General features: G+C 35.1%; 8 protein-coding genes and 1 non-coding gene across 25 annotated transcripts in view; 6 read left to right on the top strand and 3 right to left on the bottom strand.

The window, feature by feature from the left end:
* Positions 1-73: 73 nt before the first annotated feature.
* Tim10 (translocase of inner membrane 10) lies at positions 74-2,535 on the bottom strand. Of its 5 annotated transcripts, none has more exons than XM_035881528.2 (3): positions 2,304-2,380; positions 970-1,026; positions 74-759 (listed from the first exon to the last, which is right to left on the bottom strand). In XM_035881528.2, exon 3 carries the CDS (start codon positions 583-585, stop codon positions 295-297), a length of 291 nt encoding a protein of 96 aa, XP_035737421.1. In that variant the 5' UTR covers positions 586-759; positions 970-1,026; positions 2,304-2,380; the 3' UTR covers positions 74-294. The 5 variants fall into 5 exon arrangements, with proteins under 5 accessions (XP_035737421.1, XP_035737420.1, XP_085519211.1 ...); XM_035881527.2 differs by having other exon boundaries at positions 976-1,026; positions 2,304-2,378; XM_085663085.1 differs by lacking the exon at positions 2,304-2,380 and having other exon boundaries at positions 834-974.
* Positions 1,160-2,241, top strand: mRpS28 (mitochondrial ribosomal protein S28). The gene is made up of 3 exons (XM_035881522.2): positions 1,160-1,720; positions 1,807-1,928; positions 2,008-2,241. Exons 1-3 carry the CDS (start codon positions 1,307-1,309, stop codon positions 2,180-2,182), a joined length of 711 nt encoding a protein of 236 aa, XP_035737415.2. The 5' UTR covers positions 1,160-1,306; the 3' UTR covers positions 2,183-2,241.
* A 117-nt stretch (positions 2,536-2,652) lies between the features above and the next one.
* LOC118448352 (uncharacterized) lies at positions 2,653-4,031 on the top strand. Of its 4 annotated transcripts, none has more exons than XM_085663083.1 (3): positions 2,653-2,813; positions 2,950-3,060; positions 3,205-4,031. In XM_085663083.1, the coding sequence occupies exons 1-3, from the start codon at positions 2,811-2,813 to the stop codon at positions 3,868-3,870; spliced, it is 780 nt and encodes a 259-aa protein (XP_085519209.1). In that variant the 5' UTR covers positions 2,653-2,810; the 3' UTR covers positions 3,871-4,031. The 4 variants fall into 4 exon arrangements, with proteins under 4 accessions (XP_085519209.1, XP_035737408.2, XP_085519208.1 ...); XM_035881515.2 differs by having other exon boundaries at positions 2,656-2,813; positions 2,950-3,117; positions 3,205-4,027; XM_085663082.1 differs by lacking the exon at positions 2,653-2,813 and adding an exon at positions 2,829-2,861.
* Positions 4,032-4,342: 311 nt separating this feature from the next.
* TRNAI-AAU (transfer RNA isoleucine (anticodon AAU)) lies at positions 4,343-4,416 on the top strand. Its single transcript has one exon. It is a non-coding gene; the product is annotated as a tRNA-Ile (tRNA).
* Positions 4,417-4,738: 322 nt separating this feature from the next.
* Positions 4,739-7,893, top strand: Mccc1 (Methylcrotonoyl-CoA carboxylase 1). Its single transcript, XM_085662904.1, has 9 exons — positions 4,739-4,985; positions 5,068-5,134; positions 5,206-5,590; positions 5,657-5,991; positions 6,104-6,400; positions 6,540-6,749; positions 6,860-7,354; positions 7,454-7,642; positions 7,721-7,893. Exons 1-9 carry the CDS (start codon positions 4,921-4,923, stop codon positions 7,820-7,822), a joined length of 2,145 nt encoding a protein of 714 aa, XP_085519030.1. The 5' UTR covers positions 4,739-4,920; the 3' UTR covers positions 7,823-7,893.
* mu2 (mutator 2) lies at positions 7,724-13,178 on the top strand. Of its 4 annotated transcripts, none has more exons than XM_035881478.2 (8): positions 7,724-7,818; positions 8,475-8,575; positions 8,638-8,736; positions 8,867-8,965; positions 9,160-9,342; positions 9,412-11,986; positions 12,199-12,510; positions 12,611-13,178. In XM_035881478.2, exons 2-8 carry the CDS (start codon positions 8,483-8,485, stop codon positions 12,820-12,822), a joined length of 3,573 nt encoding a protein of 1,190 aa, XP_035737371.2. In that variant the 5' UTR covers positions 7,724-7,818; positions 8,475-8,482; the 3' UTR covers positions 12,823-13,178. The 4 variants fall into 4 exon arrangements, with proteins under 4 accessions (XP_035737371.2, XP_035737369.2, XP_035737370.2 ...); XM_035881476.2 differs by lacking the exon at positions 7,724-7,818 and adding an exon at positions 8,032-8,194; XM_035881477.2 differs by lacking the exon at positions 7,724-7,818 and adding an exon at positions 8,032-8,368.
* A 79-nt stretch (positions 13,179-13,257) lies between these two features.
* Positions 13,258-14,914, bottom strand: LOC118448361 (nuclear protein 1). Its single transcript, XM_085662908.1, has 2 exons — positions 14,542-14,914; positions 13,258-13,957 (listed from the first exon to the last, which is right to left on the bottom strand). Exon 1 carries the CDS (start codon positions 14,762-14,764, stop codon positions 14,552-14,554), a length of 213 nt encoding a protein of 70 aa, XP_085519034.1. The 5' UTR covers positions 14,765-14,914; the 3' UTR covers positions 13,258-13,957; positions 14,542-14,551.
* A 1,065-nt stretch (positions 14,915-15,979) lies between these two features.
* Positions 15,980-24,168, top strand: part of LOC118448350 (phytanoyl-CoA dioxygenase, peroxisomal-like) — a 30,065-nt gene continuing 21,876 nt past the window's right edge. For 3 of the 4 annotated variants that reach the window (XR_014983333.1, XM_035881510.2, XM_035881511.2), the window contains exon 1: positions 20,537-20,690. The gene's annotated coding sequence lies outside the window, so the exon portion shown is untranslated. Of the gene's footprint in view, positions 16,136-16,217; positions 16,319-20,536; positions 20,691-24,168 lie in introns of those variants that run through there. The other variant, XM_085662906.1, reaches the window with a different exon arrangement.
* LOC118448343 (scoloptoxin SSD14) lies at positions 17,498-23,549 on the bottom strand. Of its 4 annotated transcripts, XM_035881491.2 has the most exons (10): positions 21,592-21,728; positions 21,093-21,298; positions 20,131-20,367; positions 19,747-19,970; positions 19,227-19,419; positions 18,960-19,160; positions 18,627-18,876; positions 18,342-18,535; positions 17,998-18,238; positions 17,498-17,875 (listed from the first exon to the last, which is right to left on the bottom strand). In XM_035881491.2, the coding sequence occupies exons 1-10, from the start codon at positions 21,622-21,624 to the stop codon at positions 17,612-17,614; spliced, it is 2,043 nt and encodes a 680-aa protein (XP_035737384.2). In that variant the 5' UTR covers positions 21,625-21,728; the 3' UTR covers positions 17,498-17,611. The 4 variants fall into 4 exon arrangements, with proteins under 4 accessions (XP_035737384.2, XP_035737389.1, XP_085519031.1 ...); XM_035881496.2 differs by lacking the exons at positions 21,093-21,298; positions 21,592-21,728 and adding an exon at positions 23,282-23,549; XM_085662905.1 differs by lacking the exon at positions 21,592-21,728 and having other exon boundaries at positions 20,131-20,227; positions 21,093-21,261.

The following is a 24,168-nucleotide window of genomic DNA, read 5'->3' as shown; positions in this document are numbered from 1 at the left end:
CTATTTTATTAAAATCTGCAAAATAATAAGAGATGTAAAAAAATTATTGTTTCTTAATAATCAATATTTCTGAAGTATAACTTTATTTCAACAATTTGGTAATTAAATTACACAGTTTTACTTTTATCGTCTCTACCCTAATATCCATGAACTACAATAACTTAATGGTCAGACATAAACAACAGTAAAGTATGACAACGCACTGTCCATTTGTATCCAGAAGAGTAAAAAATTCAATAAAAATTATAAACAATTATAGCACCGTAATTCTGCGAAAAGTACGTGATACGTAATTTAACTTGTCTTTGGTTGTTCCGCTACTTTGTTTTTCATAAAATTATCTTCTTGCATGGAAATTTGTGTGAGCTTCTTTCCTATACGTTCGTGAACGTCCAAATATTTTGCTACACAACGATCTAAACAGATTGATTCTCCTTTTCCCAATTCTGGTTCAATATATTTTGGTGGAATACATTTTCTATGGCATGCAGATGTCATACGATTGTACATATCAGACATCATTTCTATTTCCAAATCCTGTACCAATTTTAATTTTTCTTCGTCTAGTTGCGGTAGGGTTGCCATATTTTCTTTGTCAATTGAACAGACAAACAGTATAAAATATTTTAAATAATTTATTCGTCTTTGGTTAAAGCCATCCGCATACGCTGCCTTGCTTTCATACTCTCGTACCTTTTAGATTCTATAGATTTTCTTGATAGTGCAAAGCTATATAATCCTAGGGAAACTATTATAGCCCTGTAACAATGATTTAATTGTAATTGCGAATTTAATAAGAAGTAATTAATAATATCACCTAATATAAGATTTACTTATATACACGTGGAACGGTCAACATTCCTTCTATCGCCTTATAATAATTTTTCATTTAAGGTTATAAATGATACCCAATAGATCTAACTCATTACTAAAAGATTATATTTCGAAACGCTATAAAAAAATACTCACACTCACCTACCATCCAATAGCTATTTTCTGATGTGGTCCCAATTTCATAGTTTTCGTCTTTAAAAAATTAAACGAACTTTTAAGAAAACCAATGCCCAACATATCGAAGAGACATGCCCTGCCGGTATTTTTACCGGCACCACCTACCAACCATTATCAATTACAATTTTTATTTCTATTAAAACCCTAGTAGAGTTACAGTCAGTATGGCCAGAATAATTTCATATGAATGGAACTTAAGACGGAACGAAGGAAGGACCAAATGGTAAAATCAAATATAACCTATAACACTTAGATTCATAAAGAAGAGAAAATTTCTTTTACTATTGTGTGAACGATGCAACGTCTTGAAATATTGCGGAGACAATTACGTTTGATCGATGCCTTCAGAACGAAACAAACGTCCATTAAATCGTTCAGTACTGAGAAAACTCCGGACGATAGCATCGATAAAACCAAGAACCAAGTGGATATTGAAATTAAAGAAATAAATTCGCACGAAGCTCCTGAAAAGAATGACTCTTTTAACGAGAAAAGTGAGTCTGACGAATCGATTGAAAATCTATCATCCATAACAATCTCGAGTAGCGAATCGAATGGAATGAAGTCGGATAAGAATTTAGAATTAGCAGAAGTGAAGCTGAGCGGATTTGCCCAAACATTTGAAAAGTTCTCACGAATCGATGAACCAAAAGAACCTGAAAAGCCTTTAACGTTCGCTACCTTACTCCGTCGCTCGGAGTTTATGAACGTATGTTATTTATATTTAATCACTTTAAGTACAGTTTCATATTTATTTTATTCTTATTTTAATTGCGAGTAATTAAAATATTACAGTTGGGAGATCCAGAAGGAAAAAAGATCATAGGGAAAATATTTAAAACTGTAAACGACGATTTGTACATAGATTTTGGATGGAAATTTCATTGTGTATGTCCTAGACCTTTAAAAAATGGAGAGTATGTATTCAATTGAATCATATTTATTATATTACGGAATATAAATGGATTGATAATTTCAATTAAAAATTTATTACAGATTTTACGTTAGGGGCTCATTGGTAATTTTAAAGATAAAGGATCTGGAATTGTCTATGAGGTTTCTAGGCTCAACCATGGATACTACTATTTTAGAGGCAGATTGTATACTTTTAGGTTTGTTACGTTCTCCGTTGAAAAAAATCAATCCCCAATCAGAAATGTCCCGAGTTTAATAATAATTCGATATTGCTTAATTATTGTATTATCAAAGAGATACTTTAAGATTAAAAGAAAGATTAAAAAAGTGTTTTTATGATTTAACCTAATGTTAATATATATACTCAAGTATTTTACCAGTAAGTATCGTAGATCGTTTTGTATATTGGTTTGTATATTGGAACGATCAGTACTATTCTCAATCGTTTATCTTCCAAGAAACGATGAAACTCCATATGTTTTTTGTTTCTTTTCGTTAAACTTCCTATTATTTTCTACCAAAGACATAACCGATTGCTAGATTAAGGGATATAACCTAAAAAAGCTTATACACGGTATATGCGATGTATGAATAGTGGTAACACTGTGTTTTAGTGCCTGCGTTGTAGTTCCTCTTATAGTTCATATTTTGTCCATGCCTGTCGCTGAAGTCGCACACTTTGCTCCAAGCAAAAGGTGAGGTACGGTCTTAAATCTAATATACTTGTATCGCTTTTAATGTTTCTATTGTAATAGTATTTATTTAAAAGAGAAATATTGATAATACAATATATATATATATATATATATATATATACACACGCGCGCGCGCGTGCGCACACACACACACACACACACACACAGACACATGTTTCTTCCATAAACATGGTAAGTTAATTATTTTTACAAAAACTCGATATGACCAAAATAATTTACGTACGTTTGTTTATGATTGAACAAGTATGATGCATGCGTAATAACTCAACAATTATTATTTTTTATAACACATAATTTCTTTTTACAGGATTCTGTTTGCTGCGGATGTCACGGAGTAGTTTCAAATGAGAATGCAAAAAATATATTAAATGACGATTTATCGATCGAACCTTCGGATTATATCGATGCAGGTCCAATAGTTAGTAAAAAAATAATTAAATTATATGATGGAATTGAACTATTAACAGGCTATAAAGTTAGTAACATAATTTTTTATAATTTATATATATATATGTATGTATGTATGTATGTATGTATACATATATATATTCTTTTTTTCAAGATACCCAAGGACCTAAATTCTGCGGTATTATGCGCAACATGTTGTCAAAAGATAGAATCCTTTACAGTCTTTCGAATGCAACTTTTGGATACATTTGAAAAACGAGCCAACTACAATAATCCTGAAAATGTGTCCAAATCTATATCCGATTCAGAATCTATACGACGTTTGGAGGATCAGAAAAACAGTTCGATTGTGGATAAAATTGCTGACGTTATCGTTAATAAAATTCCAAATAATTATAGATTATCAGAACCGAAAGTTACAGTCGACGATGGTATTAATGTAATCGACAATAGTATACCCTTAGAATTAAATAATTCATTGAGCGACGAATCTGAAACAAATGATTCTTTAGGAAGTAATAGATTGTCAAACGATCATGAGAATAATAATCTTAATGATTTGGATTATTCAAATGAAGTTACAGATATTAATCATTCTAAGGTAATATTTTCAAAAGTACAAGATAATGATATAGAATCGGAAGTTGATATTTATTCGGGAGAATACGATGAGGTGTTGGAATTAGATGTACAATGTAAGAACGACGATATAACGGATTTAGCAAGTATTTCTGAATCCGAAGCAGAGGTATATGATTATGAGCCTATTGGAAAAAAAATTAAGAACTACAATGCACTATCGCCTGCTTTACTCTTCTAAAATGTACTCATTTATTGTTAAATTTAAGTAGACTATGGTCTCACTTTACGAGTTATATATCAGAATCTCTTATTGCATGCTATTCAAATTTATGCAAATGTTTGTGTAATATACCAATGATTTGTATGTATATAATTTGGAGATATTCAAAGTATTAAGAAAAGTATCTTATTATGAATTATTCTTAAAGAATACATTTATAAGAAAATAAAGTGTTTTTATTCTTGTAAATGATTTCATCCCTACCTTTATGCGTGTACACAAGAGTGCAAAATTTTTACTATTATTATTAATTAAGTTAGTTATGATATAATACTGGTGCAGACGTATTTACTTCGTTTAATCTTGTTAAACGATAAAGTAATCTTTTTTCTTACTTGGCAATGCTTGAAAAATGAATTGTGAAATAATATAAAAAAATTTTTCCTTTGAGTACACACAGCGGCTTGCTATTGCAAAAAGTGTTTCAACTGGCCCATTAGCTCAGTTGGTTAGAGCGTCGTGCTAATAACGCGAAGGTCGCGGGTTCGATCCCCCCATGGGCCAAATCTTTTTTTTTTTCTTTTTTTTTTTTATTTAAATTTAGACCAACGATAAATATAGACGTAAAATATTGCTAAACACATTTACGCAGTAACTCTGACCGATTATAATATTTCTTTATAAAACTATACATTTTTAGAAAATATATAATTATAGACAGTATAGTATACTATTTTGTACAAGTCAATATATTACTTATAGAATGAACTTTGATAACACAAATGGTATTATTCGATAACTCTTCACAAATATATTTTATTATTTCAATGTACTTTCGAAAGATAAATGATGATGCGATAATTATATGTATATATATCTCCACACGCAGAGAGAGAGAGAGAGAGAGACGCGTGTATGTATATATGCATATGCATGGATATGTATGGGAATAACCAAAAGGATAACAGTGTCATGTAAATAGGCACACGCGTTTATCATTACTACGCAGCGAAAGAATTGTGTTAATTACAAGATTTGTAACTAACAACGAGCAGTGTGTTTCATGCTATGCTACATTTGATATCTACCAAAATCATGTATCGCTCTAGAAAACTTCAACTTTTATTAAAAACGTAACGGATTGTTCTGTCAATTTTTCATACAACACTATTCTATAAAAATATACATAAACATGTAATTATTTTGTTTGCGTAGGAATCTCCTAACCTCGAGGATACGTTCGCACAGCGAAACTACGCAGAGTGAAAAGAAAATCGACAAGGTAAAATTGATGACTACATACGATGATGAGTATAATCATATCTGTAAAATATAATTTTTTTTTATTCACAGATACTTATTGCAAATAGAGGAGAAATAGCGTGTCGAATATCACGGACGGCCAAAAGATTAGGAATAAAAACTGTAGCAGTATACAGCGATGTTGACAGGAATGCGATGCATGTGAATCTTGCCGACGAAGCTTATTGCATTGGACCGGCACAATCTAGTCAAAGTTATTTGAGACAAGATAAAATAATATCTGTTGCCAAACAAGCAAAATGCCAAGCGATACATCCTGGGTATGGTTTCCTTTCTGAAAATGTAGAATTTGCAGAACTTTGTCAAAAAGAAAGCATAATTTTTATTGGACCTCCAGCGAGTGCAATAAGAGACATGGGTATAAAAAATAAATCAAAGGAAATTATGGCCAAAGCCGGTGTACCAGTCATACCAGGTATTCCACGATGACAGTTGAATTAAAAGGGTATTGTAATATAACATGTTTTAATATGTGTAACAGGCTATCATGGAGATGATCAGTCCAATGAAACTTTATTATCAGAAGCGAGAAACATTGGTTTTCCATTGATGATAAAAGCTATACGCGGCGGAGGTGGTAAAGGTATGAGGATTGTTTTAAATGAAAATGAATTTTTTCATGCTTTGGAATCCGCAAGAACCGAGTCACAAAAAGCATTCGGAGATTCAGCCGTTCTATTAGAACGATACGTTGACAAGCCAAGGCACGTGGAAGTGCAAATATTTGCGGACAAACACGGCGATGCAGTTTATTTATTTGAGAGAGATTGTTCTATACAAAGGAGACATCAAAAAGTTATCGAAGAAGCACCCGCTGTACGTAAAGATATGGATTATTATGAAAGGCAATATAGATTAAATATTAGATAATCGTAATTATATATTAATAGAGACACATTAAATCTCATGTTCTGAATATATCATATAGCCTGGTATATCGAAAAAATTACGATTAGAATTAGGCGAAACGGCTGTCCGTGCTGCAAAGGCTGTAGGTTACGTCGGAGCTGGTACTGTAGAATTTATAATGGACCGAACTAACTACAATTTCCATTTTATGGAAATGAATACGCGTCTCCAGGTAGAACATCCTGTTACAGAAGCAATTACTGGATTAGATCTTGTGGAATGGCAATTGAAAGTGGCTGCCGATGAAGGGCTTCCTCTTAAACAAGAGGAAATCCATCTTCGTGGACATGCTTTTGAAACTAGGATTTATGCGGAAGTAAAATATTCAATTTAATTAAAATAATAATAATAATAATAATAATAATAATGACAATCATCATCGTTTCATTGGCTGACAATGATATTTCTAATTAAGATCTTTTATGTTTATTTTTTTCTTTTCCATCTCGCGACAGACTCCAAGAAATGATTTTTTACCTGGTGCAGGAAATCTGTCCTATTTGAGAACACCCGAGACATCAGAGAATGTTAGAGTCGAAACTGGCGTTAAGGAAAATGACGATGTACTCGTTCATTATGATCCAATGATAGCAAAATTGGTCGTTTGGGGATCCGATAGAAATGAAGCACTTAAAATTCTTAGATCAAAACTTTGCGAATACAATGTAAGGGTTTACAAATTTTGTAGAAAAACAAAACAAAACAAAAAAAAGTATTATAATAGAAAGTATCGTAATATTATTGATAGTCGAAATTAAAAATTAATTATTTCCAGATAGCCGGAATTGATACAAATATTGAATTTATTAAAGATCTATGCCTACATCCAGATTTTCAAAATGGAAAAGTTCATACGGGTTTCATAGCAGAAAATAGTAAAGAGTTATTCCCAGATTTACGGATTCCTAATGAAATATTAATTCAGGGTGTCCTTGCATTAATCTTATACGAGGAAATGAATGCCTTAAGTATATCTTTAAAAACGAATAATCCTTTTAGTCCATTTGCCACAGAAACTGGACTGAGATTTAATCACGTTTTAAATAGAACATTCAAATTTGCTATCGACAATAAAAGTATGGAAGTTAGCGTTAAGTATGTCGAGCCAGAAACATTTTCTATGAGAACCAACAATATTGGACCATGGAGGAGAGTGACTGGTACATTGAAAAAAAGAAATAATGCGTTAGAATTAAATGCAGAAATAGATGGAATAATTGGGAGAACGAGAGTTACAAAGCTTGGAAATAGATTACACTTATTTACTAATGTAAGCTGATAAGTTAATTAGCTTTGGAATAACGTATATAATTGTCGTTATTTCACAGGAAAAGTACAAAAAAAGTAAAAATTTATTATTATTTTGTAGACGCGAGAGTGGCAATTAAACATAGCGAATCCTAAATTTTTATCTGAACTGACGAAAAATGTACAACTGGAAGAGTCTTCCGCAGTAATCAGTCCAATGTCGGGTATAATAGATAAAGTATTTGTTAAACGTGATGATAAAATTAAACAAGGCGATGCATTAGTCGTTATCGTTGCTATGAAAATGGAAGTAAGCTTATTAATAAGTTAAAAATTATAATAGAATATTCCTAATGTAATTCCTACAATTTATTATAATTTTTTCTAGTATGTCATTAAAGCACCTGCCGACGGAATTGTCGAAGATGTTCCCTGCACGGTTGGTGATAAAGTTTCAAAGGACGAACTAGTCGTCAAACTGTTCGAGTAAAGTTCCAATATAATATAAAATTAATATATTTTGTTGAAAGATTTAATAAAATAATTTTTATCATTATTATATTTACGAGTACGATATATTGATCTGTACGTATTTGACATCGAACGAGTCGCTTTATAGAGGAGGATCGGTGACGTCGAATAACAACGACAAAGGCCATTGGACAATTTCGGTTCATGGTTTTCAAAGGAATTCCAAAAGCTTTTTGTCCGAAAATTGTATTCTTCTGTGGCGCCACTGTCGGCGCAATTGCACTGCTACATGTCCGGTGGTCGTACACATGGTCGCATACATCAATCAATTCTATATAGTAAAGTTAAATAAAATTAGCGGGAGTGTATCTCTGCTACCTTCAATCATATGGTTAATTTATTATTTATTATTTATTTTGGTTAAAAAGTGATTTATTAGGCCGCACGTATAGTCCCCTCTTGTCGTTAAAGACATTATTACTTGTGTAAAAGACTTCTAATCGCACTAAAGTCTAAAATTAATGTCTCCAAGAAGCGTCAGAACTTATAATACATATCAAGGAAGGTCACCCTTCTGATAACATTAAGAATATATATATTACCGTTGTTACGTTCAATATGTGTGACTTATGCAGTTAATGTTAAAAAGTTAATTCTTTTAATTTAATTAGCATCCAGAATGGATCTGCCGGCAACTCAAATTTGTTATGATTATGATGACATGCCGACTCAAAAGATTGAACAGCCCATAGAAAAGGAACATAATGTGCAGGTAATCAACAAAGATTTACTTATTTTCATTCGAATTCGAATAAATAATGAAAAATGTTTTAGGTTGCCGTATTGACCGTCAATTCTAGTTCATATCCCATTTATAAAGGTATTAGTAAGATAGGACGACATCCGGATTGTAATGTTATTTTTAACGATCAGGTATTCCTTAAATTAAATAATCTAATACTAGTGTAAATAATTTTTATACATTTAATCATATCAAAAAGATTATTGAGCGCGTTTAAAGCTGTATGAAGGACCGTTTTAATATAGAGTACATCTATTACAGAGTATATCGAAATATCATGCAGAGATAGAAATAAATACGTCCCCAGTGAATGCTTGGATATGCGATCTGAATTCTTCGAATAAAACAATACTCAATAATGTAAGTCGATTGAGTATTTTTATTAAAAAAAAAATATATATATATATATATATATATATTATTGCTCGTGTAGATAAGCGTTAGCACGGATTTCTAAAAGAAGTGTAATTATTACGCGCATGTTTCTCCATTGAAATAATTACAAATTTCATCGCGTTTGAATTACTTAAAACGATATACCACCTTTCTTTCAGATTGTTTTACGGCCTACGCGTTATTACGAATTAAGGGATAACAGTACCATTGAATTTGGCAGAATAAAAGCGATTTATAAGACGTGCCGTTTAGAAAATGATTTTGTCATCCCCGAAACACCTCTACAGTATAAACAAAAGAAAATAACACCTATAATTCCAGAATCGCCAGATTCTTTATCGGTAAGAATGATCTTAATATAATGTCAATCTAAATAGGATATAAATTATTTTTTTGTTATTTTATTTTAGAATAATTCGTCAGTTATTAACGGAGATGATTCGACGATTGCGACAGTGCCGCAAGAATGTCTCAGAAAATCTATTTGTTTGCGGCCATTTATAAATCAGGAAAAATCGCAAAAGATGTTGAAAGGCAACGGCAAAGATAATAACGTTGGTACGTTGTCGGATTCGATGCAGGACGTTAATAACGATGAATCTATCGTTGGCCAATTATCCGATAAAAATAAAAGGAAGCAAACTTTCGAAGGGAATTTTAATGTCAGCACGTGCGAACAGAATGATCCAAGTACAAGCTGCGAATCGGATGATATATTTGAAGCGGCTACGCAACGCATTGACATTGATTTGGATTTGGAAAGTGTTAAAAGTCTATCACCGTCGAAAGGGAGAAAGACCGATGACGGAGATGTTGATATCGAAGGTGGTACGACTCGAAATATATCCAACGCACGAAATATATCAAGTACTCCGATAAAGAAAACGAATCGAGTTGAAGAATTGAAAAAGATAGAAAACGATATTGCATTGGCGACTAAGTGCATTCAATCGAGAGAGATTAAAAATAATAAAGGGGAGGAAAATAAAGTGGAAAATGGGAATGATATCGACGATTTCGATAAGTTAAAAACCCAATTGGTATGCTTACCTGATTTTATTAATGACGCAAAGAAAAGAAAAAGCGACGCGGTAGGGGAAAGCGACGATATCGATGATATTGATACGTTGGATACCCAAATAATAGATTTTTCAGATTCAAATCGTGGCACGAATAATGCAAGGACCTGTGAAAAGGTGGACGACATTATCGATATTGATTTATTGGATACGCAACCATTGAGTAAAGTCCATGCGGTCGGCACGTCGTCGTCTACGGCACCCAAGGAGGTCGCTCAACAATCGAATTCATCCAATAATGTTAGTATAGAAGATATCGATTATGAGACGGCATCCACCCAAATAATCGAAGAGATGGAAATATTATCGAGTACGCAAGAGGATAATAGGATTAAAAGTACAGATAAATCTAAAAAGAGCAAGCGTAAAGTCAATCTTACCGATAGTCTCGAACAGAAATTAAACGATATGTTCGACGAGGTTAACGACGAAGAGATAAACGATACAACGATGATATCGACTCAATGTCTTGAAAATATTTTAGAGGTATCCCGGTGTAATAACGTTTCAACGTTTGACAAAGATTTAAATAAAAAATTGGCCGAATCAGGCCGACGAACAACGTCGGCGGATTCGCAGGACGACGAGGTATATTTCGGTGGACTTGTTTCTAAAAGAAAACGAAACGTTCTTGCCGATTCTCAAGAAATTGTTCGTTCAAAAGTTTCGACTAATAATCGCCGCGGGACTAACAGAATTTTAGCCATCGAACACGTAGAGAGGGATTTATTGAATAGCTTCGAGGTTTCTTCGAGCGTTACTTCGAAGAAAAAGAATGTCGGCGAACGTACGGAAACGGCAAAATTGTCAGACGACGATATCTTAACTCGATTGCCGGAAGTTAATATATCCGGTACACTTTCGGATCCAAACGCTCGCAGGTCGTTGGTTAAGCAAACCAAATCTACGCGTCGTACTGATAATAAAAAGATCGTCAAAAATTTGGACACACCCAAAGTCCGAGAAACGAGATCTAGCATTAATAAAAACGTACCCGTGACAAAAGTGAAAGATGTCGATTATGAAAATGTAAAAAGAATGGCCGAGGATTTGATTTCCAACAGGGATAATAAATTGAGTCGTTCTATGGTAGTAGGAATGGCTAAAAGGGGGACAAAAGTAAAGAACGTAAAGTTAACTGATAAGCCATCGGTTAAAAAAATAACTAAATTGGATAAGGTAGAAAGAGAATCCGAAAATATTTTAACTTATGTAACCGACCAAGTCCCACCAAGAAGAAGGAATACTCGATCTATGAGCTTGGCGGACTCCAAAAAAGAGATCGAAGAACGTCAAGCGAAAGATAATAATAATAGGGGAAACGATAACACGTCTAATACCGATCTAATAATGGGAGAGGAGTCGCAAGAGGTTGCAATGATTATGAACGTTTCCTCGATTGTCGAGCCAAGAAATATTCGAAAACGTAAAGTAGCTAATCTAACGAATTCGGACGATGATACGTTAAACGTCAATAACGTAATTTCCCGTAAAGGTAAAACGAACGAAGCATCTAAATCGCAATTTAAACGAATCAAATCTGGTCGAAATAATTTGTCGCAATTGTCCGTTGATTATTCTATGACGGATGATTCCTCATTGATCGTTGCGAACGAAGATGATTCTGCGATATCATCCAATGTTCGGTCTACTCGTTCGACGCGATCGAATACGGAGAAACGAAAAATTGATAATAATACGAGTAGTTCAAAGAAAACGGAAAGGAAGAACGATACTTGGACGGATAGAGAAAATAATACGAAAACTCCAACGATACCTTCAACGCCTGCAACACGTAGAAGCGTGTCCTTTTCAAGCCTGAATACCTCGTCACTTTCTGCAAAAGAAAAAATTCTTTTTACCGGTATAGCGGATGACGAATATGCTAAAGTATTAAAAATATTAGGTACATGTAACTTTTCTTTCTTAACATTTTCATGATAAATATAAACACAATTGCATACAACTGACTAATTCATTCAGGATTACACTATTATTATTATTATTATTATTATTATTATTATTATTATTATTATTATTATTATTATTTTGTTAATTTCTCTCTCTCTCTCTCTCTTTTTCTCCCTCTCTCTTTCTCTCTGTCTCTTTTTCTTTTAGGCGGTACAAAGGTAGAAGATCCTTCGAAATGTACCGTATTGGTTACAGACAAAATACGTAGGACAATTAAATTTCTTTGTGCATTAGCAAACGCAGTGCCGATAGTATCTGTAAATTGGTTACATGAGAGCAAACGAGCTGGTCGTTTCTTAGATTGGGAAAATTATATGTTGAAGGATCCAGCTATGGAAGCAAAGTATGGATTTAGATTAAGAAAGAGCTTGGATAAAGCTAGAGAAAGAAAATTGTTAGATGGTTATGTGGTTTTGTTAACTCCAAATATATTATCACCGCCTATATCGGAATTGAGAAGTGAGTTTCTCTCTTTTATTTCCTTTTTTCATTATATCTTGTGCTATACCGAAAATACGAATAAATTCAATTATTTACATTTTATTCATTTCTTTTGTAGCTATGATCGCATCGTGTGGTGGCAAAGCTTTATTACGACCATCTTCGAGATTGACAGAAAAAACAATAATTATAAGTCATCAGGATGATTTGGATAATGCGCGAAAATTGTTATTAAAAGTACCTAAAAGTGTAACGATACAGTCTACCGAGTTCCTTTTAATTGGTATTTTAAAGCAAGAATTAGATTTCGTTCGACATAAATTAATTTAGCTCGTCGGTGGTACCCATGTTATTATTATAATGAAAGTTTTTTTTTTTCTTTTACTACGTAATACGGACATTTTCTGTATACTCTCAAGTATTTTAATGAAATCATTTATATTATCGTTATAATAATTTTACTTAAGCAATATAGATGCAAATGTTTGTGTATAAATAAATATTTTGGAAGATAGTCAATGGCAAAACCAATGGGTTTTGGTGGAACGTTAATTTTTCGTTATAAAAATAAGCGGATGTAATTTATATATTTCTTACTTATTATTATTATTAACATGGATCGTTACCAAACGCGATGTATATCCCATATATAATTCATAAAAAGTGAAGAAATTCTTTTCCACATATGTAATATTTTCTACCGTGTAGTTCATATTTATAAATAAATTAAATTTATAACCTAATAACGCAAAGAGTGATGCAACATTTAAAAAGATATTCCATTTTATTAGTTTTTATTTTGTTTTATATCAATTGTTACACTGATCTTAACGTAATATAACACACTTAAGTATCAAAGATTTTTCATAATATAAGGGAAAAAAATAAAACTTATTGATATACTACGTTGTGAGTAATGATTTGACGAGAAGTAACGACGAGCTAAGAAAATAAAGCTCATGTTGTTTCGTTTAATGTTCAAACGAGAACCCGCTGCTCTACAAAAGAGAGAGCACCAGCAAAGTTTCAAATCGCAACTATTTCGTATCTTTTCGTTTTTTTTTCTTTTTCTTTTTTTTTCTTTTTTTTTTTTCTTTTTTTTTACGAACGAATCAATGGTACGTACGCAAACGATGTCGATCGTTTACGCTACTCCGAGCGTGAATATGGTCAACGATCTTGATATACCATAGAAACTTCATCATCTAGTAATAATATATCTTCCCTAGAAGTAGCCCGAATAAGAGGAAAGAAAAAAGAAACTTATGTCATAAACTATCAATCGAAAATCTATTCCGATATCACTATCTTATTAATAATTTTATTGCGAATGAGAAGTCATGATCGATGAATAAATGCATTTGTCGACAACGTTTTTATTTATAGCTGAGAGTCCGTATATCCGGATGGAAGTTGAGATGAGATTATACTTCCACGGAAGTGCGGCCGTCAATGTTAAAGAGACCTGGAACGAACGCAAACAAAAGAATATAAATATAAATACGTGTGTGTGTGTGTGTGTATACATGTATATACAAGGAGGGCATACAACGTGGTATACTCGCCGCGTAAAGCTTTCTTTTTCATCAATTTGTTACAACTAACGACGTACTAAATTAGTACGCTATAAAAGTAAGAGAATTCATTGAAAGTTTTCTTTGAAAATGTTGGGCGTAGAATAAGCGAATGCACTTAAAATGGCTGCCGCGTTAAGAAAAGTAAGACGCAATACACAGAGAGAGGATTGATTTATTAATTTTTAACGGTAGAGAATGTAAAAGTCATTGCGTAATATTAGAGACAATATTTCTCGAAACTAACGTTAAGAAAAAGTAATGTGATTCTGGAATGTGTCATTCCGACGGGGAGTTAAAAAAGAAAAGAAAAAGAAAAGAAAAAAAAGAAAAAAAAAGAAAGAAAAATAAGACGTTATCGAGGGAAGAAGTGACAACAAGATATACAACGATTGATCGTACACGTAATATACGTATATTTATGTATATGGAATAAGAGAAAAATTGAGGACAAAGAATATAAAATAATATTTACCAGAATCTATTTACGCTTTGGTCTTTCCTTGTTGCCTTTTGTTATGTTCGGAATTCATGAGCTTCGTTAAGATCTTTCTGGAATGGCCGCTCGGATCGAAATGATTGGTATGAGCGTCGGCTTCGCGTTTTGATCGTTGTTTGCCACCGTGACCGGTGAAAATGTGCTTGTCGTAATCGTAGTTGAAGTGCTCGTATTCGTCGACGTAGTAATTATCGGACATAGTTTCTGCTTTTGTTGTATCACACAAAAGAGGACTTTGAAAAGTGCGTAATAGCGGAGACTCCAAGGAGAGAGAGAAAGAGACTGGAGAAAAAAAATTCCACCGCCCTAGACACGTTGATCGTACCGAGTCTACGCTCGATTCGATACTAATTTCTATGACGTTCTTGCGAGTCCTCTTTTATAGGATACGCTAGAACGTCTTTGCGCATGCGTGATTCGCAGTAACGTATAACATCATAACAGAGCCCTGTCACTTTATTTCTCTTTCGTCATTTCCATCGTAAAACGACTAGAGAATAGATTATCGTGTTCGCCTGAAGAATCACTAACGTGGATTTATGTGAAAAAACGAGAGAATAAGTGTGTGTGTTTGTGTGTGTTGTGAGAGATTTAATCGGTTTAATTAGGGAAAGAAAATTTCTCGATACTTTTTATTCGCATACAATTCGAAGAGAATAGGTGCGCTAGTGTCGCTGTTGTTTCCACACGGATACGTAGCGATATTTATCATCCTATATGCAATATCGTATTTCGCATATACACGTATGTTCCCTTTTAATTTGCGATCATGTCAAAAAAGATGGTATATTTGTTCGATTATAGGAAAATCTATAATCTTATATATAATTCGATATATTTTCTTTTTTATCAAGTACGATTATTTGAGAAACATTAGTAAGTTACGCGTCGAGATTCTTTTATCCTTATCGAAAGTACAATGCGTATCATATACGTATTCATATCCCACACGTATCTTATCCCACTACGCATGGAAAATTCTAGTATATGAAGTCTCTTCTACAAATATTTCTTTTTATCCGTAGTAATACGTAAATGTTGCATCACTATACATACGCTTTTCTATCGATTCAATAATCGTCGTACGAAGATAATTTCGTTCGATAATACGTTCGAACTTTATTCGTTTTCATTGAGAATATAACAAAAAATAGAACGTAATTTTTATTTCTTTCTTCAACGAAATTCGATATAGGTATAGCGTAGAAATATTCCAATGTCGTTTGGAACGAAAAGAATGATTAAAAAGAAAGAACACAAAAATAGATTGTATGTAATACGTTACGAATTGGAAAATATCCGGACGCTACTGCAATTCATCGATCGTTCCTTCTTCCCGCCGATGGTTCGAATTTACGCGGCTCTTCGAATTGATTGACTTCCGGTGGAACGCAAATTTTTGTCAAACAAGTTCGAGGTTATATTATAAAATGGAATTGTAATATAACGATCGTTGGACCGACAAAAAGAATCGACAAATAGTTATTATAATTTTATCGAACGACATTAACTCATTTTGAATAATGACTATCGTAAAAATATTTCTCCAGATGTGACATTATTTAACGAGGTATACATATGGGTTTAATTCATTTCCATATAATGCTAAGAAAATACAATTAATCTCGATTATCATGCAAATCATTCGAAAGGAAGCACCGAGGATGAGAGAAGATTTACTAATTAACTTCTGTCGCGTGGAAATATGCCCAAGATCCTTGACCATACGTATAGTATAGATTACACATGAAAGGTGCGTAAAAGACATTTGTTATATTTCAGCAATGGCATGACTAATCGACACGCGCGAACGATACTATAATAATATTATTATTTACATTGAAAGATCGAGATAAGAGAGTGTCACAACGCAATTCCCGTTTTCAAGCCCAAGGCCGAAGTACTTCGAGTCATATCTTAATCCTCGTGTACGGGCTAAATTATTATCTTCGCAAAACTTCTGACAACGACGACGATCGGTATACAAAGTCCACCACTTTTCTCCTTCTCTCTTCTTCAACTTTATTTGCGGCAAATTTGCTCCCTGAGACGAGAAAGGATAGCGATTTCTCTCTGCGTGAATCATAATTAAAACGGATTGGTAGATAAAAGGAGAGGGACGTGTTAGAGAGAGAGAGAGAGAGAGAGAGAGAGAGAGAGAGAGAGAGAGGGAAATGTGCACGTACACACAGAGATTGCGTGTAGGGAATACCGTTAATCGATCTGCTTCGATCGGGGAACAAAGACGTTATAACCGTGAAACGATTAAACACTACGAAAACTGGTTTGACCAAGATAAACGGACCGTGCGTCTTACGAGTATATACAAATCATACAATTTACGTGGCATAGGAATCGCAAGTAATTCTCAATCGTACTGATAGATGCTATGAAGGAGAGCTAATTCAGAAGTAGACGCAATCGAGGTGGGAAGGAATTAAACGGCCTCGTTTACTGTGGTGACCTTATGCAAAAGAAATGGTAAAAGCCATGCATTCATCGTTAACGAACGCATCGGGCGCAGGTGTAAACGAACAAATGACGTGTCTCCCAAAGTCGCCAGAAAAAAAAGAAAAAAAGAAAAAAGAAGGAAAAAAAAAAAAGTCAACGGTCGAATTATCCATAACGTTATTCGTACTTCTTCTTTCATCCTCTTTCATTTTTTTTTCTTTCTTCAAAACAGGAGACATCATCGCCAGCAGCTCATATTTATTTTTATCAACTTCGTACAAGTATATTCATTATTTTTTATGCTCATTGGAGAAACAACAACGGTCGCAATTGAATTTCATTTGTACGATGCTGACCGTTCGGTATATAAACTGTTGTTAAAGAATTTTCTCTTATGTCAATGTTAATTCAAATGGATCAAACTCGTGATATATTTATAGAAAGAAATAGCAATCGACAGGAGGACGATAGATAACGAAGATAGTGTGTAAAACTTTTTATTGGAATTGGCAATAATTTTATTAGAAAACGACTCGTGCGTTTTCTCTTTTTCATGACAAAAGTACTGCGCGAGTTTGTTCGTTCAGACGATCGTTCAATCGATCCCATAAACATCGCCACACTTTCGGTAGTCCGCATTCGCATAGATGGTACCGTTATGGCAAAAAATTACGCATACCACGCTACCGCGTTCCCTGTAACGTGAGGTTTTGTATCCCAAATTCTTCAGACCGTCGATCACCCGTTTGGGTATACCATACTCGTAAGCCACTTCGCCCGGGAACAGCTGATGATGTATTCTTGGGGCATCGATGGCTTCCTTAACTGTATTTCCCATCCATAGAATTTTAGCGATCACCTAGGAAAAAGTTTTATTCGATTAAATTCCGTTTTATCTTCGAGATAGAGGCGCTGACTCTTTATCGCTTTACGACGATCCGATAAACGGAGCGAATTACGAGAGAAACCCTATTATCGTACCTGAGAGACAGCTGTCGTGATTTTAGTCCCACCGGAAGCACCAACGACCATCTTAACGTTTCCACTTTCATCTACCAAGATGGTAGGTACCATCGAGGACATGGGCCGTTTTCCAGGTTGTATATAATTGTTAGGACTGGGCGGAACCCCGAAGTAATTCGTTTTCGATGGTATCCCAAAGTCGTCCATTGCGTTGTTAAATAGAATACCAGTTCTCTCGCTCGTCACTCCGCTTCCGAAGCTATAAAAAAAATTAATAATTACAGATAATTCGGATAGAAAATTTTTTCGTCGATATTTATTATCGAAAGAAACGAAGCGATATGGATGTTATTAGTACGAACTAATAATTGATCGTGCTGGTAACCGATACGGCATCACCGTTTTGCGCTATAACCGAAAGATGCGCTGTCCCATGATCCTCGGTACCGACGTCGAACGAAGCCCCATAATGTTTCGGATCGCTCCAAGTCTTAGTGTCCTCTATCTTCATTCTTATTTGATTCGCATAATCTTTCGACGTTAAATTATTGTTCAACTGTAAATAACGATATATCAATCAGCATTGGATCGAAGGAAAATTTCTTTTTCGTATATTATATACTATTACTTATATATAAGAACCGTACTTCCGTCATATCCACAAAATCCTTATCGCCCATGTTACCTCGTAAGGCATAGGCGTATTTGTAAGTTTCTAACATTCTGTGATAGGTTAGGATTGTCGAGTTGAAGTCCGACAGACTGTTTGACGTAAATCCGAAGCCATCGAAAACGTTGAGAATAAAATCGAGCAAGCTTCCACTTCCCGGTGCTCCTGGGGTAAAAAGTTTTATTCCATTGGAAAATTCTGCCTCGATTGGTTTCTCCCACGTAGCACTGAGAAATATAACTCTGTTGTTAATAGAGAACTCTTCCACGATCGTTATGGATCACCTGTGTGAGAACTCCTATTTACGTACCGATATGCGTTGAAATCCTTCATGGTGATGATACTGCCTCTTTTTTGCAAATCCTCGGTGACCATCTCACCGAGTGTACCATTGTACAATACCGAGGCATTCTCTTTAGCGATTATTTTTAACGTCTCACAGAGCGTTTTCGGTTTTACGATCGAACCGATCTTGATGAATTTGTTTGTTTTCGGATCGACGAATAGTCTCCTAATAGATTTAAGGATATATCATTTTAAATAATCATCGTAAGAATGATCGCCGGAAGTGACTTACTTCAAGGTAGGATCCGTGTGAATATTCTTTTCGTTATATCCAAACCCATCGTACTGGATCTTGGATAACGTGTAACCTTTTTCACACAGTTCTATACTTGGTTTGAACAGATCTGCCCATGGTAATTTGCCAAATCTTCGATGGGCTTCCCCGTAACCGGCCAATTCACCGGGTACGGCAATGGAAAGGGGTCCTAAAATAATTTACAATAATACGTCGTAGTAACGTAGACGCTACTTCATATCTTTCTCCGTTTCTTTTCTTTAAGATGAAGATAAGTCCATATCGAGATAACGCTGTACTTATAATGAAAGTAAAAAAATAGTTATACAACCAGTATAAATGTGCAAATTAAATATACAATTTAAGTAATGTTAAAAATATACAATTTAAGTAATGTTTCTTCTTGTAAAATTCATTTTTTTCCATCGATGAGCGAGTAAGAATAGATTTCGAGACGTTATAAACGCGACGCGTTAGATATATGGTATATGGTAGAAGAACGCCGAAGATGATTTACCGATCGAGGAAACGTGCTCCGGTTTACCAGCGTACATAGTCGCATTCGCTAATAATGGAGCTCTATCTCTTGCGTTTAATACGTAAGCTCGGCCAGCGGCTTTATCGTAAATCGTCATGAGAAATCCACCACCTAGACCCAAGCTCTGCATGTTTACAAGACCGTTGCAGATCATAGAGGCGATCGTTGCATCCACCGCCGAGCCATTTCTTTCCAAGATATTTCTGTTATGGGGATGGGGAGGTGGTGAAACAAAAAAAAGAAGAAACAAACAAAAGTAAAATCGAGAAGTAATATCTCTGTACGATTTACAAATATTTATGATTAATTTAATTATAAAAAAAGAAAAAGAAACAAAAAAAAATATCCTTTTGTTCTACCTACCTGCCAATGGCGGCGCATGGCGCACCATCGGCACAAACAGCGCCGCGTTTAAAAACCCTCAATTTGCTCCAAGAAGGTGGCTGGTTGTTCTCCGGATCTGGTGGAAATAGAATCCCTTCATTTTCGCGATATCTTAAACTGTCATGGATGGCGTAAAGACCAACGGCAATGATTATTTTGAGGATCACTGCAACCACGATACCAATTATGATCACACCTTTCGTGCGAAAACGAGATCTGAAAGATTATAACCATTCATTCAGACAAACCGTTGGAGATCGAGTGGTTCGTTTAGTTTTTTTTTTCTTTTTTCTTTTTTCACGCCATATTCAGGTTGCCGACAAAACGCCATATCGTGTTACATTTCCAACGTTCTTTCTTTCGTTTCTTGTTTTTCCTCGCCATATCTTTATTAGCAGAAAAAGACCAGCGCCACGGTACGTTGGTACGACTATAAAAGACTTTAGACTTTAGACTTTAGACCATCGAAAGAGTAATCTTCAGTTCCTCAACGTATTAGCTATCGAGTTGACTGTCGTCTCGTGCATCTCACAATCAGAGTATGTAATCTTTATATTATTATTTCTAAGTCATTATTATCTCCTTCTACTATTTATTATTACCAATAATTGCTCCATCGTTATTCTTTCCATCTTCGTAAAGATTTTCAGACGATTTTGGAGAAATACAAACAATTGTCATGGAAAGTGACATATATATGCTGCCATACTAACCTTAATCTCGCAAAAAAAAAAAAAAAAAAAAAGAAGAAAAATAGAGAAGTGAACGTTCGTTTAGCGCCACCCATCGTCATTTATTTCAACGATATAATTATTTACTTTGATCTATCGATCGATAAGATAGGAGATTATTTTATCCAATATATACGCAATGTCGTAAGTGAAGGAGAAAAAGTGAGTAAAGAAATTCTTCGAAAAAAAAAAAAAAAAAGCGTGACTCACGTGTCAACGCGTAAAATCTCGAGGAATCGAGATTTCGTTTTACCACGCGAACCGTTGTACGTGGGTAAAAGTCGGGCCGTGCCGGCGTTTTCCATTTCTTGGTAATCGCATCTGTCGATATCGTCGTTCGAGTATCGTCGAGTATCGTCGACATTTATGCAAAGGGAAGTAGTACTGGACGACGAAGTGGAAGTCATCGTTCTTCTCTGCACCGAAAAATCGGAAAATAGGAAAAATTACGTATAATTCTCTTCTGGATAATACGATCGTCCGGTAAAATACTTTTCTCACTACCTGACTCGACTCTTTTCAAATAACGCGCCACGGCAGCTCTCGTCCATCGAAAAACGACTTTCTTCGATGATCGACACTTAGAACGGCTACTCCGAAATAAGCGTTCAAATTCTCATTTAAGAAAAGAAGTCGAACGATCGAAAATGAAACGTTGAAAATCTTGGTACTATACCGGACGGACGATTTAGGTCGCGAGACAACTTACTCGAAATGCTTGTTTTCTCTCGAACCACTGCATTCACGGTCTCATCCTCACTTACATCCAGCTCGTTGACGTGTCGTCAAAAAATTTCGTTCCATTTCGACGAATTCAATGAGATACCTCGGCACTCGAAACTCGAAGGAAAATTTCGGGTATAAGGGAAACCGAACGAACGAACGTCGTCGGATGAGGAACGACGTTCAGGAGAAGCATCTAGTGACCTAGAAGAGAGAGAGAGAGAGAGAGAGAGAGAGAGAGAGAGAGAGAGAGAGAGAGAAAGAGAGAGATCAGCTGACCGTGAAAAATCGAACCGAGCATGCGTATGGCTGGAACTTGCGTTACAATTTCTCTCTCTCTCTCTCTCTCTCTCTCGCGCGCGCGCGCGCGCTCCACGCCGACACGTGGAGAGAATACATGCTTTGTATACAAGACGAGCAAGTAGTCTTGTTAGTCCACTAACTAACGATAAGCCGGGTTATAACGCTTTGCCGAGAGAAGCTAATTAAATTCAATTACATTTCGTTGTAACTTTAATGAATCCTTTAATCGGCATATTTAATCTTCGATCAAGATCGAAGTTAAAACTTTGGAATGATTCGACTTAGTCATTCGTATAAATAATCTGAAATAGTTTGAAACGAAAAGTCAATGGTTTCGTCGACTTTAATGAACTGGCAACAATAATAAACCCACGTCGGATATGACGAAAAAAATGCAAATTGATACGTGTCCAACGAACGTTCCTTCCCAAAATTCTTTCTCATTGTTATTGTCGTTGTCGAGCTCTTATACGCGAGTACGTGCCTCTATGCTTCGAGAGGGAAAAAGAGAAACGAAGGAGAGGGAGAAAGAGAATGCGGGTTCGTCAACCTGTACGACCGTTCCACGGCCGTTCCACGATCGTTCTACGATCGTTCCACGATCGTTTCTCGCGTCGTGACGAGCCTGGTAAATGAATGTCGTCCTCTCTCTCTCTCTCTCTTTCTTTCTTTCTCTCTCTCTTTCGCGCGCGCGCGCGCGCGCGAATAATCATTTCTCCTTCTTCGACGAATGATTTTTTTTTCTTCTTTATCATTCCGAAGATTCGAAAAGACCACTCTCTCGTCGTCTACTACTTTCATCTTTTATCTTTTCTTTTTTCCCTTTTTCTTCTTCTTCTTCTTCTTCTTCTTCTTTTCATTTACGAAGGAACCGGTTGGATCACGTTCGAGAGAAATAGACGTTTCTCCTGGATTTTGCTAGACGCTGAGAATTACTTGGTTCATCGTAAAAAGAATGTTCTCTTTTTTACAATTTTTGAGCTACAACGAATATCCTATCATCGAGTAATTCATAAATTGCTTACGTAACGTCATTGCACGTTACCCTATCGTGTCTTGTAATAATTGAAAAGATAGTCATTGGGACTGCACGAGTAGAAGGGTACGCGATACCTATTTTATTGCCCTCGATTTCGTTCGATATTTTTTCCTTTGCAAATCTGGTCCAAATTGACCGATCAAAAGTATTCCATTCGTTTATATGCCTATGTCTATATCTATATAGTTTGTCTTTTTAATTCTTACCTTTAGCGACGATGGGTCTACGAAAGGAAGAACGATAGGTTCTATAGTTAGATTTACGACGTTTCGCGCGAATAGAAATAAAATCGTAAACCGCGTTAAAGAATAGAAATATCGTAGAACTTTGTTACCTTGGCTCTTGCGGTGGTTCGAACGTACACATAAGGCTGCTCCTTCTTGCCATCTTTTCTTTTCTTTCCTCCTTCTTCTTATTATTTTTCTTTTCTTAAACTTCTTCTCGTTCGGTCTTTCTCACTTTGACAAATTCGGCTAATAGTCTCTCACAATTCTCGTTTCTCTTTCGAACAACGTACGTTCACCGTACTTATCACCGGTATCACGAGTTAATCGAGTCAACGCTCGAACGAACGATGATTTTCGTTACGCATGACGCTCTCGTTCAAACTCTTTCGGACCGTTTTCGTGCGTCGACTAATTATCATGTATGAAATATTATTGCAAAAACAATCAATGTAATAGTGGCTACTCGGGGTGTACTCGTTCGTAAGAGAAAGGATCTGAGAGAGAGAGAGAGAGAGAGAGTAATAAAAATAGTATCGCTAGAATTCGTCGCGTTAAATTTTATTATACCGTCGAAGAATAGAAAAGCATAAGCAAGTGCTTATGATCTCCTTCAAATTTATCCGTCTTACGAACCGATCGATTCAAATAAAAAACACTCGCGAGAGCAATAACGAGAGAATTAACGAAAAATGATTTTCTTCTTGACAATGGGAAAAACAAATGAACAAATTTTTCCACCGTTTTTATTTCTTTTCTTATTTTTGACCGGACTAACGAAAGAGAGAAAGAGAGAGAAAGACAAAGAGAAAGAGAGAGAGAGAGAGAGAGAGAGAGAGAAAAAGAGAGATGGCTTTATGGCATTAATCGCGAGGCCCGATCGAGCATAGCTTTCTCGAAAAGCATACGATCGTCCCAAATGTCGGCGCCACACTGAACCGGTTCATCGTTTGGCGACAGCGAATAGCCACGTATACAGACAGGTAATATCTCCGAG

The sequence above is a fragment of the Vespa mandarinia genome, chromosome 20, assembly GCF_050613455.1.
Source record: "Vespa mandarinia isolate Hongniang chromosome 20, ASM5061345v1, whole genome shotgun sequence".
NCBI lineage: Eukaryota > Metazoa > Arthropoda > Insecta > Hymenoptera > Vespidae > Vespa > Vespa mandarinia.
The sequence above is the reverse complement of the archived record's forward strand: the minus strand, read 5'-3'. Positions and strand labels throughout refer to the sequence as shown.